The sequence below is a fragment of the Quercus lobata genome, chromosome 7 (assembly GCF_001633185.2).
Source record: "Quercus lobata isolate SW786 chromosome 7, ValleyOak3.0 Primary Assembly, whole genome shotgun sequence".
Lineage (NCBI taxonomy): Eukaryota > Viridiplantae > Streptophyta > Magnoliopsida > Fagales > Fagaceae > Quercus > Quercus lobata.
Window position 1 is genome coordinate 27397276 of NC_044910.1, and position 17854 is coordinate 27415129.

The window sequence follows — 17854 nt, forward strand, 5'->3', positions numbered from 1 at the left end:
GAAGAAAGAGACCATATGAGCAAGGTGCCTTATGCCTCAGCCATTGGCAGCTTGATGTATGCTATGGTGTGTATAAGGCCAGACATTGCACATGCTAGTGAAATTGATAGTAGAAAGAGTACTACTGGGTTTGTTTTTACTCTGGATGGTACAGCTATATCATGGGCTTCAAATCTAGAGAAGATTGTTACTTTGTCTACTACAGAAGCTGAGTATGTTGCAACAACTGAAGCTGGAAAGGAGATGATTTGGCTACATGGTTTCTTAGATGAATTGAGTAAGAAGCAGAAGATGGGCATTCTACACAGTGACAGTCAGAGTGCAATCTTTCTTGCCAAAAATTCAGCTTTTCATTCAAAGTCAAAGTATATACAGACAAAATACCACTTTATTCGTTACCTTGTTGAAGATAAGTTGGTAATACCAAGGTTGTTAAACCCGGACCGGACCATACGGTCCGATCGGGAAACTCGTGAACCGTTCAGTTTCACGGTCCGTTTAAGGTAAGGAACCGTTCCATGCGAAAAAAGCATGGACCCGTCTGGACCGCGGTCCGACCGTCCGGTTCTGTGAACCGTGGCCGATTCACACAGTTTGAACGGTTTTATTGTTTTAGCCTTATAAACAACGTCGTCCACCCTTTTTTTTTCCCCTCCTATACGACGTCGTTCCACCTTTTTTTTTTTTTAAACCCTCTCTCAAAAATCACTCTTGGCCTCTTCCAGTCTTCCTCACTCTGAAACCCTCTCTCAAATCTTAGTCACTCCGAAACCCTCACTCTCTCAATCACTCTCTCGTCTCTGCCTCTATCCCTCATCGCCGTCGCACTGTCGCAGCTCAGCCCAGATCGCTGTCGTTCCACCCTTATTCGATCTCTTCCTCACTCTCTCAAAGTCTCAATCACTCTCTCGTCTCTGCCTCTCTCCCTCGTCATCGTCGCACTGTCATAGCTCTGCCCAGATCTCTTCCTCACTCTCTCAAAGTCTCAATCACTCTCTCGTCTCTGCCTCTCTCCCTTGTCGCCGTCGTAGTTCAGCCCAGATCGCAGCTCACTCTCTCACGCTCATCTCTGCCTCTCTCCCTCGTTGCCGTCGTCGTCGTTTGGTACTTTATTACCTCTAATCTGTTTTTTCTTTGTTAATATTTGCAAGTTGATTGTGGATGATGATATAGATCTAAAGTGTTGGTGTGTAAATTGAGTTAGGTCAATTGAAAATGTGGATGATGATATAGATCTGAAGTGGATGATGATATAGATTTGAAGGTTCTTGCTGCATGTTTTTGGCTTAGAATCATGCTCCTCTTGGTTTTCTGTCTGCCAAAATCACTGCTTCTTGCTGCATGTTTTTTTTTTGTATTTTTTATTGCGGTTGGTTTCAATAATATTTACTTCATTCATGTTCTCGGTATCTATATTTTTTTTAGTTCTTTTGTGAAATCAATATATTTTTACATACTATTTATCTGATCTAACTTTTACACATTCTGGGAAATCATGGATGTGAATATAGATTTTTTTTTTTTTTGCTAGTGTATATGATTCACTTGATTAATCAATTACACATATATAGCCAATTTCATACTGAACAGAACTACCTTAGCATTCTGGAACCTCTTTGTATTTCCATAGTGGCATTCCTTTCCTATCCCCATTTTGCTGTCATAGTTTGTGATGTTGTAGCTATAGAATAATGGCATAGCATCCTATGTGTTATCTACTGCTTGAAGGCAGTGGTTTTACTTTTTACAATATTTTAGGCCCTGCAAAATAACATTAATATTTTTTAGGTGCTTGAAGTTTATGATTCTCTCTATATCAGCACCTATAGATCAATTTGTGATTCTTTGACTCTATGACTTTGTGTATGTTAGTTTGTTAATTTGACTTTGTGTATGAAGTTGTGATTCTTTGACTATCTGTATTTCAAAAATTGATGGGTCTATGCGTGTTTGATTGGTTGTTTAGTCTTTTAGATTAAAATGGAAACAGAGACCAGGTCTACTCCATCACATGAAGTTGATTCCAATGTAATGGAGTCTAGCTCTAGAGTAAGGGAAAAGGTTGATCCGGCTTGGGAACATTTTAGCCTTGGGGCGGATGAGAAGGGACGAAATACTTTTACATGTATGTATTGTAGGCAAACATATAAAGGTGGGGGTATTAATAGGATGAAAAAACACCTTGCGGGGATAAAAGGTGATATTGGATCATGTAAAAAGGTTTCTCATGATGTGAGATACCAAATGTTGGAATATGTGAAGGAGTTTGAGTTGAAGAAAAAAGCTAAGAAACAACGTCAAGAAGAAATGTTTAATGTGCCTTCCACAAATAGTGATATGCAAGAAGATGAAGATGTTCAAGAAGTATATAGTAGTGGGTTGCCTAAAAAACCTATTTTAGGTAAAAAAAAGGGTACAAATCCGGTGGATAATTACTTTGCTCCAAGAACTACTCCAGGAGCTCAACCTGGTCTTAAAAGTGTATTCCAAAGTAAAGAAAGGGTGAGGCAAGCTGATATGGCTATTGCAAGGTTTCTGTACGACAATTACATTCCTTTTAATGTAGTGAATTCAGTGTACTACCAAAAGATGATTGATGCCGTAGCTGCTGCTGGTCCTGGCTACAAAGGTCCATCTTATCATATTGTACGGGTCCCTTTGTTGAGGGATCAAAAGAAGGAGGTTCAGTTGTTGGTTGAGTCACAACGTAGGCATTGGGCAGAAGTTGGATGTACACTTATGGTTGATGGTTGGACAGATACTAGACATAGGTCATTGATTAATTTCCTTGTTTATTGTCCTAGGGGAATGGTATTTGTAAAATCAGTTGATGCCTCAGATATTGTGAAGAGTACTAGAAACTTATTTAAACTGTTTGATGAAGTAGTTACATGGGTTGGTCCAAAAAACATAGTTCACATAGTTATTGATAATGCTTCCAATTATGTATCTGCTGGTAAATTGTTGTGTGAAAAGTATAAAACTATTAGTTGGTCTCCTTGTGCAGCACATTGCCTGAATCTTGTGTTGCAGGATATAGGAGACATGCCTCATGTGGAGAGACTTAAAAAACGTGCATCCAAAGTTACAGCTTTTATTTATAATCATGTGGCTTTGATTGCTTGGTTGAGGAAGAGACCTGGTTGGACAGATATTGTACGTGTAGGAGCAACAAGATTTGCTACTACTTTCCTTTCATTTGGAAGTCTTCATGTGCATAAGCATGACTTGCAAGCCTTAGTGACTAGCAAGTTCTTTGTGGACAATAGATTGGCAAGAGAGTCAAAGGCAAAAGAAGTAGTTTCTATCATTTTAGATAATTCTTTTTGGGATGATATTAATGTTCTTGTCAAGATTTCATCGCCACTCATTCGTTTGTTACAGATTGTTGATTCTGATCAAAGGCCTGCAATAGGATATGTGTATGAGGGCATGCATAGAGCACGGTTGGAAATCAAGAAGATCTTCCGAATGAAGAAGCACTTGTACAAGCCATACACCTCAATTATAAAAAACTATTGGGACAAACATTTGCGTAAAGATCTTCATGCTGTTGCATATTGGTTAAATTCCGCTTTTCAATATGATGAGGAAAATTTTTGTCGGAAACCAGCAGTACATATGGCTGTTTTGGACTACATTGGGACAAAATATGATGGTGACAAAGAAAAGGTAATTAAGGAAACCCAATATTTTCGAGACCATATTGGGAGCTTTGATAGAGATCTTGCATTGTCAACAAGCACAACCACTCATCCAGGTGAGAAGTAATTAGTTTACTTTAATACTATATGTTTATTAAAGGATATAGTGCTGCATTCAAGTAATGTAGTTAGGAATCTAATTACTTTAATACTATATGTTGAGAATCTAGTCTTGGACTATATGTTTATGTTGATTAATATTAGATTATGTTGTGTTATGAAAATTAGATGAATGGTGGAAGTTGTGGGGTGCTGATACTCCAAACTTGCAAAAATTGGCAATTAGAATCCTTAGCCAAACTTTCGCCTCTTCTGGATGTGAGCGTTGTTGGAGTTTATTTGACCAAATACATTCTAAGAGGAGAAATAGATTGGAGCATCAAAGGCTCAACGATCTTGTGTTTGTTCATCATAACTTGCGATTGAAACATAGGTAACTAAATGCAATATCTTGTCATTATATTAATTTTTAAAAAGTCATTTATATAATGTAATTGTTAGTTACTAATTATGTTCAAATTCCAATAATGACCATGACATTTTATGATGCAGGCTTTACAACAAAAAGTTTAATTTTAACCCCACTGATTATGCAAGTATCGACAAAACTGATTTTTGGATATTTGTGGAAGAGGAAGACCCATATCTTAATTATGAAGAGTTGGAAAATGCAATTTATGAAGAGGGTGCATATCCAGCAAGTGCAGGGGCCTTCTTCTAATATTGAAGGTTAGTTTATATGTAAACAATTTGATAACCTATAGTGATTTTTCTTTTATTTTTTTAAGCTTGTGTAAACATTATAATGATTTTTCTTTTTATTTTGTTCAAACTTGTGTGTAGAATCTGTAGATGATAGCAGTGATGTTGAAGGAATTGATTTGGGAACATTTGGACAACCTGTTGGCCCTCCTCCTGGATTTCCAGGGAATGATGATGAGCATGATAACTATCATGACATTGATGATTTATGATCATAATAATTCCGTTTGAACTTTGAAGTTATATTTTGTATTTTAGAGATAATTTCTGTCTTTTTGTAAGAAGGTTGGAAAAGATTTCTATGTATTCTGTTTGTGTACTGTAACATTTTAGAGATAATTTCTATGTATTTTATATTTTGTATTATGTTTGTGTACTGTAACTTGGAAAACATTATTATGAGAAACAAGGTTGTACACAATGTGCAGTTGTATTATGAGAATTTTTCTTGGTTGATTTCCTATGGTGTTTGGCTAAGAATTTCATATCCTGTGTTATGTTTGCAATGAGGTTTTAATTGAATTTTTCTGGGTTCATAGGGGCTGTTTTTGGTGATATATTCAGTGGGTTTTGCTGGGATTTTGGTTGTGAATTTTTTTGGGTTCATGGGAGCTGTTTTTGGTTTTGGTTGTGAATTTTTCTAGGTTCATGGGGACTGTTTTTAGTGATATATTTAGTGGGTTTTGCTGGGATTTTGGTTGTGAAATTTCTTGGGTTGGTTGGGTTTTACAGAGGGATTCGGTTGGTTTTTTTGGGCTTTTTAAGGGTGTTTCATGAGGGTTCTTATGGTTAGTTTTGGAGTTGTTTTTCTGTTTCAAAAGGTATTGTGAGAATTTTTCTTGGTGTAGTTAATTATGGAAATATCAGTTGCAAAATTTATGCTATAAATGCTGCTTTACTATTTAGTGAAAGTTTCAACAATCATTAACTAAAGACTCTGCACAGATACCTGGAAGTGGCTTTAAGTTTTCTAAATAAAAGTTCGTATACTTGTGGTTGTAGGTTTTTATTATTAAAAGTTTTTTTTTTTTTTTAATATTTCCTTTCTACGATTTTAAACCTTAAGTTAAGCATTGTTTACACTGTTGGCAAACTGCAGCCTATTAAAACTTTGAACTCCCACTTATATTTTTAAGTGCTGTCTGAGGATTGCATTTTTCAAGAATAATGATTTCTCTCTTTTCTTAATTTATTTTCTCACATACTTGTAAATGCAGGATTGACAAAATTATAACAATGTTCATTTGGATTGCACAACACAACTGAAATATAAGGGAATGTGAACAACATTTTCATTCTCTAAATGAATTAGACTATTCTAGTTAATTTTTTTTATTAATTTAATGTTTATATATATATATATATAAAATAATTATTAAATTAATTATGACGTCATCACGGTTTGACCCCGGTTCGACCTCAAAACTCTTGAACCTCTCCCTTTTACGGTTCACTGAACGGTCCGGGTCTGAAAACATTGGGTAATACTTGAAAAGATTTGTGGGGAAAAAAATTTTTGGCCCATTTTGTATAATAGAAACCGACTTTGATTAGGGTTTTTATTGTGGGTTTGGTTGCTGCGTTTTTGAAGTGAAGTATAATTGTAGCCGCATCTTGTATTTTCTTCTTCTCTGATAATAGTGAAATCCTTGCAACTCCGTGGACGTAGGCAAATTGCCGAACCATGTAAATATTGTCTTATGCGTGTGATTGTTTTATTTGGCGTGTGTTTTCTCTATTTTTTTGTTTCTCACAGGTTGGGAATTCGGTGAAATTCTACATATCTATCATACCAACTCAATTTACAATACACCTTACATTCCAATTTTTATTTTTACATACAACTGATTAAAATAATATAATTACACAATAAAATAATATTAAATAAAAAATATGTTTCTCATCTCTTTCCTCCACTACCAACCAAGACCACCACTATTCACCAAGCATACCACCACAAACCACCATATTCAACCAGTAAACACAAAAACAATCCATACTAAACACCAGCACCTCCATCATCAATACCCACAAAACCCACCACCACCTCCCATCAACAATACCAACAAAACCCACCACCACCACCATCAACCATACCCACAAAGCCCACCACTACCTCCATCAACAAAGCTCACCACTACCTCCATCAACAAAACCCACTTGTGAGGTTATCAAAAAAAAAAAAAAAACCACCATGTGAGTGAGAAAAGGTAGAGAAGAGACAAATGAGAGAAAGAGGGAAGAGAGTTAGAGATTGAATAGAGAGAGGAGGAAGACAAAGAGAAAAGGTAAGAGAAAGAGAGAGAAGATAATATTATTTGATTTATACATACTAGCTACAGTAAGTTCTAAATACCCGGATGTGAGAGATTTTAAGGCTTCAATTGGTAAAATAGCAACCGGTGATTTTTGCACCCCCAATACTAATGCTCTAAGTATTCTTTTAAAATGAGTAGTGTTTACTTTTTGGGTATGTGTACGGTATAAAATAATTTATGTGCAACAAGTTTAACTTTTTTAAAATTAACAAAGACGAAATAAAAAGGCACATTGTTATTTTACACTTGTTGACATACACTAGTTTACACAATGTCCAAATTTTACAAAACCGGATATTCACATTTTGTCGGAAATTAGGAAGTATAGACATTTTATTTAGGTGTTGTACCTGTGTAGGTGTTTCGGTGTTTGTACTTCCTAGGTTAGAAAAGTTCATACTTTACTCTAAGTGTATATGATAATAATTAGTATGTATTAAGTAGCGTACAAAAATTTAGTCCTTGAGTATAAATATCAAGCACGTCTAAACTCTGACGAAAAGTACCAGTGCCAGCCATTCAAAGCAAATCAACATGCTGCTCAAAATTGGCAAATTCTAAACAGATTAACTGCTAACAAGAATACCAGGACTGACTATTCTCTAGAAATAAATCAAATCAAATTAATAAGTAAGTTTGAATAGTACATGCTACTGCCATGGCAATTATAGACAAATAATGATATATCACTTTGCCAAAAATAGTAACCAAACATATCTCCAGACTAAGCTTGGTTAAGGTATTAATAATTGTTTTGCCATTGATGCTTCGGTCATGACAACTGACGACAACGAGAGGGAGATTGTTCTTGTCTAACCATCATTTCCTAAGGATTTTGACAAAGTTGCTTATTAACTGTCTCATGAAACTAAAATAGTAAATATACGGAATATACCACCACTAAATATAACAAAATATTGAAGAGACAAGGTAAAAGTTTGGTTGTTCTTGGTTTCCCACGTTGGAGGAATCGGTCAATATGGGACAATGATCCTCGTTTACATTGTTGTCACTTGTCACAATCTGAATTGTACGTACTGTGAATCAATTTTTTAGTTTATTGTAATGTGTGTTGTATCATAGGATATACAAATACTTCATTAAATTTATAAAAATAGTATAGATATACATAAATAAAAAGAATATTTATTATAAATTTAGAACATATTCAACTAATCATTTGTTCAATAACATTTAACAAAGTTAACTAAATAAACCAAATTAAAACATATTAATAACTATTAGGACTAGGGTCGGAACTCTGCTGAAGGGTGGGGGGCCATGGCCCCCCCCAAAATTTTGAAATTTAAAATATATATATATATATAATTATTTTAATGCTTTCAAAATTTAGTCTATAAAAATAAGAGTTGGCCCCCCCAAATATTTGAATTAGTCCAATGATATTCTTAAAAAAAATAATTGGTCTAATAGTTATAAAGATATAACTTTATTTTTCGCAATTTTATTTTTTATGGTAAAATGTGCTCTTATATCTATTAAATATTTGATAAAATTTGGCATCAAACATGTTTGAATCTATCTTTTTTTAACCAGTTATGTGGCGATTAACAAGTCATTAACTCATATAAAAAAAAAAAAAAAAAAAAAATTTGTCACTAAAACTATACATGACTACAAGAAAATGTATTTTTAGTGACGAAAAAATTCGTCACTAAAAGTCCTGTTTTTCGTCACTAAGAACCTTTAGTGAAGAAATTGGACTTTTAGTGACGAAATTCATTTCATCGCTGTAGCCCTGTCGCTAAAAGTCCTGGCGACGAAAAATTTTGTCACTAAAAGTCCGATTTGTTTTAAAAAAAAAAAAAAAAAAACTTTTAGCAACGAAAACATTTCGTCGCTAAATGTTTTCCTTGCTAAAAACAGTATTTAGTGACGAAAATATTTCGTCACTAAAACCATTTCAGTTTATTAAATCATATTTAGTGACGAAATATTTCGTCACTAAAACTATTTTCGGGTACATTTAGTGACGAAAAAATTCGTCACTAAAACTATTTTAAAAAAAATTCAGACACATATAGTGACGAAAATTTTCATCACTAAAACCATTTCTTACAAAATTCTGCTACATTTAGTGACGAAATATTTCGTCACTAAAACAATTTTTTGTTGCCATATTTGTGACAAAAAAATTCGTCACTAAAACTTATTTTCTATTTTTATTATTTTCATGGCGTTGATATTAACCTGTAACCTGTCATTACATTATTAAAACCTCACATTTGATTAACATATTTATTTCAACAACACATTTATAAAAAATCGATCCATACATTCCACAAGTTAAAATTAAAGTAAGTATCCAATTCAAACTCCTTCCATACAATAAGTGTTTGCAACACATACAATAATTGTTTGCAACACATACAATAACTTAAGATGTTTTATAACAATACAAAAAATGTGGCATAATATAATTAGAACTAACGGAAGATGTCCTCATATGTCTTCAAATAATGCCTAAAGGAAATCCCCTAAAGCCACCAATAAGAAATCTGCACAAATATAAATCTTTAGTCAAATATAATTCTACATAGTGCCAACAGAAATTTCACTTCTATATCTTCAGTATCATAAACTAAAGATTGAATAACCTATCACGTGACAAATATTAGTTTCAAATGATACATAAAAAATGAAGTGTTTTAATTTAAAGATAAAGTACTAACCAATAAGTGATTTAGCTTGAAGATGAACCACCTCCATAGGTAAAAGCATCATCATAACCCTTGCTCCTCAAAAAATTAAGAATATTCTTTTGGACCTCATCTTGCTTAGCTCGCGCCTCTTGCTCCTTAGCTCGCTCCTCTTTGTCCCTAGCTCTTGCCTCTTTGAGCTTAATTATCTCACTTTCTAACCGATGAATATACTCCACCGAGGAATTAGATGAGGCAGTGGTTACTAGAGAAGAGGAAGGTCTCATGCCAAGTCCTTTTACAATACCGGATTTCTTCTTAAAAACCAAGTTTGAGATCTCCTCTTGTGTAAGGGGAATTGCATTAGGATCTTGACAATGATCCTCTTGCACTTTGAGAATAGTTTCCTACCATTTGAAAGAGAAAAAAACAAGCAATCACAACATTAATAATACATATGCTATAGCTTTACAAACATGATAAAGATGGAATAATAGGGATGGAATGATACACATACATATGTCGCTTCATCCTCAGGCTGTATCCACCTATTTGTCTTTGGATTGAAATGAACATCTTTGTAGATTTTTGCCAATTTAGGAACTTGACCGCCATTATTATTTGTCTAATTAAGTAACATTTGAGTGTTAGTTATTTATAGTTAATTAATCACAACATGTAATACACTTAAGGTTTAAGAAAATGAAAAAACACACCTCCTCATCAACCCTAACAGCAAATGCTTTTGTCCCGCATCTATGTTTGCCTGAAGTTCTGCTCCTAGTTAATTCTTGATTTTTCCTAATAAAGAGCATTCAAGATATTTATTAGATCATGACTAAAACAATATACATTTACTTCATCTAAGTATTAATCTAATCATTTGACAACATAATATAATAAATATTAGATAATAATAATATATGCATAAATAATTTACCAGCCAATCCTTATTGGTCCATCTCCCTTCAATGAATCCAGTCCACTGCGCAAGTGTGACATTCTTTGGCGAGTGGGTTTTTGCATGGTCAGCACCATGAGATTGTACAAGCTTTTTATAAGTCTGATGCAACTTGTTAGAGCCGCTACTCAATAATCTTCCACATTTTGTATTTATTGCTTTTGTTACTAAGTTGGAATCTCCTTCTAGTTCAAACTGATTCTGTAAATTAAAGTATATATGTATTATAAAATTATTATTATATGAATTTAATATGCTTAGTAACAACAAAGACGAGTTAGACGTTATCAATATAAATTTACCTCGATACTTTGAAGCACCACATCTCTAGTAGCAGCATCAACACTTTTCCAATTTTTTACGTTGTAACTTAACAAATTACTTCGCACTTGTACGCCAATTTGATTGACAAGCTTGCATGCATTCTTCCCAACAGGAGCATCATACTCTGCAGCTATACGTACTGGCAGTTTTCCACTTTTTTCAACAAGTGCCTGTACTGCTACACCACGTGTTGTTCCACGGGTATTTCTGCTAGTAGATCCTATTTAAAAATTATCAATGTTATAAAATAATACATTCTATGTACATTAAGTATAATCTCAATAGTAAAGACAAGGTGCAGTTGTAATTAAGTATGTTTTATGTAATTACCAGTCATGCTAGTTAATGCGTCGGTAGCCTCTGCACTAGAAGAACTTTGGATGGGAGGATTTGCTTCAAGAGGTGTTTCTGTAGATTGAACCGTAGATTGGACCACCGAAATAGATGCCTCACATCGCGAGCGTGTAAGTCGTCCTGGTGCCATCTGTAACTAACAAACATACATATAATGGAACAATAAAGTCATTACAAATAATAGAACGACAAAGTTATTATCTATTGTACCCTATGGAACATCTATTGTACCTTATGGATTAAAGAGTTAGATGACTCAACATCATTATCATCGTCACCAATAGGTGGTACATAATCATCATCTACCACAACACTAGCTCTACTTCTTTTCATTTTTGCACAATTAGACTGAGCGGAATCCTTTAGAGAAATTGAGATGTGCTTCAATCCCAAAGCATCAATTATCTCTTGGTTTTGCCTCATTCTATCCAATCTTGTCATCTCATACCTCGGTATATTATGAGTATATTTGGCCTTTTTGGGCATTTTTTGAAACTATGTATTGACATGAAAGATAAGTATAATTGCTACTAACTTAACATTATAGTCCACATCATTATCCATATCAATCAATTCACAAGTGCAAAATTTGAATACAATTGCTACTAACTCAACACAACAAATGACCACATTAATATCCATATCAAGTTTAAGATAAGCACAAAACATTTCAATAACAATTGCAACGTAGACAAGCATAAAACTTTAAAACAAGCATAAAACTTTAAGACAAGCACATAACATTTAAGACAATTGTTATAACTCTACATATCATAATCCATATTAAGATCAACATCAGGTATGTCATGCTCTTCATTTTGATTAGCATCTCTTGAAATTCCACCTTCAGGAACAACCTCAGTTTCAACATCACCCATACAATACTCAATAATATTGTCTTCAACATTGATAGGGACAACATCAACAATTGCTTCTTGTTGGAATGCATCACTATCTTCTGTATTATCATTGGATTCTCCGCCCCCGACTTTCGGGACATCAAACACTCCCCTATGTTGGATGTATTGCACAATTTTCTAAGGGTCACGCAATTTCGTATCTTGAATGTAGAAAACTTGTTTCGCTTGACTAGGAAGTATAAAAGGGTCATTTTGATACCATCGACTTGTAACATCAATGCTTGTGCAGTGTGCATCGGTTCGTATCGTTCTCCTTCGACCATTGGTACCAGTATTGTACCATTCACACTGAAACAAAACAACTTTATGGCAAAACATATACTCTAATTCCCAAATTTTGCACACATGATCATAGAAGTCATGCATTTCTCCCTCATGGTCTCCTTCGGTACATACACCACTGTTTTGGGTTACACGATAATTGTCTAGGTCCCTTGTATGGAACTTTACACCATTGACCATACAAACTGTGTACTCCTTCACATACGGTTTAGGACCATTTGCTAATGACCATATCTGTTTAGTAGCTTCTAATGAATCATTAACTTTCAATCTATTCATCTATAATGACATACAACAAGTGATATTAATTAGTAATAAGCAATGACGAATACAATTAAATGTTTAAATTTATTAGTGCGTGATTAAATTTCAAATGTCTTACACGTTCTCTAAACCACTTGGGAAACTCTTGTCGTTAGATTTGAATTATGGCTTCTCTAGTAGGATTATGCAATGTGTTTTTGTGTTCGCTGTTAAAAATAAGATGATTTATTTTCAACTAAGCATTGTGGATAATATTCAAAACTTGATTCAACAATATATGTATATAAAATCACATACTTTAAATAAGGCTCTAGCTCAAGACTATTGTACAACAAGTACCAATGAGCAGTATCAAGCAATGCACGAGAGAAGTCGCCATCATTTCGCCTACCACCTGTAGGTCGGGCAGTCTGTGAAAAAACTATCAATCCTTCGCTAGATTCCCCAAAATCTTCATTTCTTTCTCTTCGATTATGCACAGTTTCGATCCCATCAATATACAAAGACCAGTTGTTAATACATTCTTTAAGAATGTAAGCCTCTGCAATCGAACCTTCTGGTCGAGCTCGGTTGGAAATGTATCTTTTCAATTTTCCAAGATACCTATGAGGAAAAAATACGCACAGAATGTGATTTTATACCACGTGGGAAATATGCAATTGATGAATGCATCAAAAGATCTAATTACCTTTCAATTGGATACATCCACCGATATTGTACCGGGCCTCCTAGAATTGCTTCTCAAGGCAAGTGACCAGCAAGGTGGACCATAACATCAAAGAATGTTGGAGGCAAGAATCTCTCAAGCTTGCATAATATAAGAACTATACGTTCTTCTAGTTTCTCCAACTCACTCCGCTTTAGGGTCCTTGAGCATAAGTCTTGGAAGAATTTGCCTAACTCAAACAATACAATACTAATGTCTTTATCTGCAAACCCTCACAACCCAATTGGAAGAATTCGTTGTAGTAGCACATGACAGTCGTGGCTTTTCAAACCAGATAATCTACCATTTTTTGCATTCACTGACCTTGATATGTTGGCTGCATAGCCATCCGGATACTTGACTGATTTCAAAAAGTCATAAAAACCATCTCTTTCATTGGGGCTTAATGAAAAGAAAGCCCAAGGCTTGTCATATGATCCATCAGGACGTTGTTTCAAATGCAACATGTGCCTGAAGTTCATATTTTGCAAGTCTATCCGTGCCTTGTTAGTGTCCTTGTTTTTCCCCTCAATGCCCAACAAAGTACCATAAGTACTCTCACTAATGTTCTTCTCCACATGCATGACATCAATGTTGTGCTTAAACTTCTTATTTTTCCAGTATGGAAGCTTGTACAAAATACTTACCTTTGACCAATTTGGCTCCCCAATGAGTTGTCTCTTCTTGTTACTTGGATGATTTCCTAAAATTATATTTGGTATTCTATCTAGCTGCTCTTGTATCTTTCCCACTTGTAACTCTAAAGATCTCTTTCGTTTCTCCGGTAAACCATTATGCAACCGACTATGTCTCCAACGATGTTCCATGGGTAAATAAACTCAATGATTAATGAATCCAATTTTACTTTCCAAAACTTCTGAATATGATTGACCATTGCAAGTGTAACAAGAATGATAACCCTTTGTCCTCCACCAGGATACGTTACCAAATCTAGGATAGTCATGTATTGTCTACAACAAAGTTGCACGCATCTGAAAATGCTCTTTATTATAAGCATCATAAGTTTCTACACCTTCTTCCCACAACTCCTTCAACTCATCAACCAATGGTTTCAAGTAAATATCAATATCATTCCCCGGTTGATGGGGACCGGGAATAAGCAAGGACAACATAAAATATGGCTCCTTCATAACCAACCAAGGCGGTAGATTATAGGGGATAAGTATGACAGGCCACATACTATAATTATTGTTCATATTCCCAAAAGGATTAAATCCATCTGTAGCCAACCCTAACCTTACATTGCGAGGTTCGAGGGCAAAATCAGGATGTTGCAAATCAAATTCCTTCCACTCCTCACTATCAGCCGGATGCCTCATTATCCCATCATCCACACGTTTGTCTATATACCATCTCATGTCCTTAGCTCTTTGGCCTGACATGTACAATCTCCTCAGTCTCGGTGTCAACAGAAAGTAACGCAATACTTTATGAGGAATCTTCTTACCTTGGGTACGTGTATCTTTGTACCTAGGCACCTCACACACCGGACATTTATCAAGATTTTCATTTTCCTTCCAAAATAATGCACAATCATTTTTGCATGCATCTATATGCTCGTATGACATGCCCAAGTCACGTAATATCTTTTTTGCTTCATAAGTTGACCTTGGAACCAAGTTACCTTTCGGTAAAACCTTTGTCAGCAATTCTAGCATCATATCAAGTCTCTTATTACTCAAGTTGGTCATTACCTTTACATTCAACATCTCAATAACAAACTTCAAGATACTATAATCAGCGCAACCCGGATACAACTCACGTTTTGCATCTTCCTCAAGTTTGTCAAAATGACACACCTTCTCAGCTTCGGTTGCATTTCTTGGTTCCCCTCTAATTCGGTCATCTACCAAGGCATCGATACCATCTATATGATCACCATCCGACATTTCACTATCATGAATGTTCTCGTTCAATACACGAGGTTCTCCATGATTATACCAATTAATGTAAGATTGCATAATTCCACGATGAAGCAAATGGATACGCACAATTTGAGTAGATTGTCGATAACAATTCACACAGTGAATACACGGACGCGGAATATTACCACTCAAGTCCACAACTGCTCTTGCAAAATTAATAAATGCATTCACCCCTTCAATATATGGATGACTTAATCTGCCATCGGGTGTCTTACCCATTGTCATCCAACTTTTATCCATGTTTGACTACAATTATAAAATGAATTCTACTTTAGTAAAATAAGGACAAATCATGTATAATGCATTCTAACATCTAAATCTATAAGCCACTTAGATAAAGTTCTATCACATTCATGAATGCACAAGTCTATATTAATATTTAAACAAATATACGTTGCACACACAAATATACACTCCCAATATGAATTTAAACCACCTTATAACACTATGCAAGCCACCCGCTTGTTCCAATACAACAACCCACCACAAAACCAATCACAAACATCGCAAGTATAGAGTGCTTACAAGTATTGAAATCGAATAAAGTAATATTCATCATATCTAATTAACAAGTTCTATTCACATTTTCAAGAAAATAAAAACACTCCCAATATGAATTTAAACCACCTTATAACACCATGCAAGCCACCCGCTTGCTCCAATACAACAACCCACCACAAAACCTATCACAAACATCACAAGTATAGAGTGCTTACAAGTATTGAAATCGAATAAAGTAATATTCGTCATATCTAATTAACAAGTTCCATTCACATTTTCAAGAAACTAAAAACACTCCCAATATGAATTTAAACCACCTTATAACACCATGCAAGCCACCCGCTTGCTCCAATACAACAACCCACCACAAAACCAATTACAAACATCACAAGTATAAAGTACTTACAAGTATTGAAATCAGATAAAGTAATATTAATCACATCTAATCAACAATACTCATTCACATTTGCAAGAATTGAAAAACACTCCCAATATGTATTTAAACCACCTTATAACACCATGCAAGCCACCCGCTTGCTCCAACACAACATACCACCACAAAATCAATCACAAACATCACAAGTCTAGAGTACTTACAAGTATTGAAATCAAATAAAATTATATTCATCACATCTAATCAACAATACTCATTCACATTTGCAAGAATTTAAAAACACTCCCAATATGTATTTAAACCACCTTATAACACCATGCAAGCCACCCGCTTGCTCCAACACAGCATACCATCACAAATCCAATTTCCAACATCACAAGTATAGAGTTTTATAAGGTTTTCAACTAAAACTTACTTACTTTGCTCAAGCTAAGCTTACAACTTTCAGAAAAAATCCAAAGTTATTGCAAACAATGTGTATTTAGCCTGCAAAAGAAAAGTTAAACTTATAAGTACTTCAATCTTTATAATGAATAGTTCTTATGAAAGGCTAAATATGTTACTGTGACAACATCCAATCCAAGCACAAAAAAAAAGAAAAAAAAAAGCCAATTCGGCAATCATACCAAAACCATCACAAGGAAATCTGGTTGTCATCTCTAGCATCAAACGGTACAAATTCCTTCAACATCGGACACTTAAAAAAGAAATTAAAAAGAAAACAATTGAGACTAGCTATAGTTAAGATTTAATTGTTATATGTAAGTTAAAGGACTAGAATTCTAGGGTTATTAAAGGCTATACTAAATAGCCTCTTTTGAGTCATTGTAGACGGCCTTTTCTTACTACTTATCAAAAAATAGATGGCCTTTACTTACCTACTTTATGAAATTGTACAACCTAACAGCTCTATATATATATATATATATATGCCTTTAAGTTTTTCGTCATTAACCAAACAAGTTTAGTGAACAAATCCCTTAGTAGTATAAACCATACATGTTTCTTTCAAATAAAGAACACAACAGTACAAATAGAAACATAACATTTCAGCTCCTAAACTTGTTAATCCACATCCACTGACATCAAACATGTGATTGAACCCAACTAAGCATGGTAAAATTGTGTTCCTCACCTTGATACATCTCTTAGAGGCCAGAGATAGGATGATATAGGAAGATCATGTATTGCACAACCAACTCAATGTCATAAAAATTAGCTCCTTCCAATTAATATTAAGGTTAAATGTAATACACAAACAACAAAGACCATGCAACTTGAACCAGGGAAGTAAGACATATGACCTTGGAGGGGCAACATGCTCGCTAGACAAGTACTACTAAAGGAAAGGAATAACAACATCCGTAATGCAACAACCATTCACACACAAATCTCAAATACTAATTTATAACAGTCACTGAAGCATGATGTAAACATGGAATAAAATATGAAGCTTTTAGCAATACTATCACGCCTAAACAAAAGGAAAAGTAATAACAAGGGTTTCAGTTCATCCATACCACCGTTTAGTCAGAAACCAAAAATGCTCTAGAGTAAATTACCTGAGCTGGATAAACCTCTCCTCCTGTAACATACTGGATAGACCCATTCTCAACAAAAATAAAAATACCCATTCTCAACAAACATGAACTGGGATTAATTACAAAAAAAATACCCATTCTCAACAAAATAGTTCAAATATTTTTCAGCTCTAAGGATGGTAAAGTCGGTATGTTACTGCCATTTCTCAACACTTCA

General features: G+C 34.6%; 2 protein-coding genes across 2 annotated transcripts; one reads left to right on the forward strand and one right to left on the reverse strand.

Moving 5' to 3' along the window:
* Positions 1–1980: 1980 nt before the first annotated feature.
* On the forward strand, positions 1981–4678 carry LOC115951824. The gene is made up of 4 exons (XM_031068965.1): positions 1981–3760; positions 3933–4137; positions 4257–4405; positions 4548–4678. Exons 1-4 carry the CDS (start codon positions 1981–1983, stop codon positions 4676–4678), a joined length of 2265 nt encoding a protein of 754 aa, XP_030924825.1.
* Positions 4679–14226: 9548 nt separating this feature from the next.
* Positions 14227–15441, reverse strand: LOC115951825. The gene has a single exon (XM_031068966.1). The coding sequence runs from the start codon at positions 15439–15441 to the stop codon at positions 14227–14229; it is 1215 nt and encodes a 404-aa protein (XP_030924826.1).
* Positions 15442–17854: the final 2413 nt, after the last annotated feature.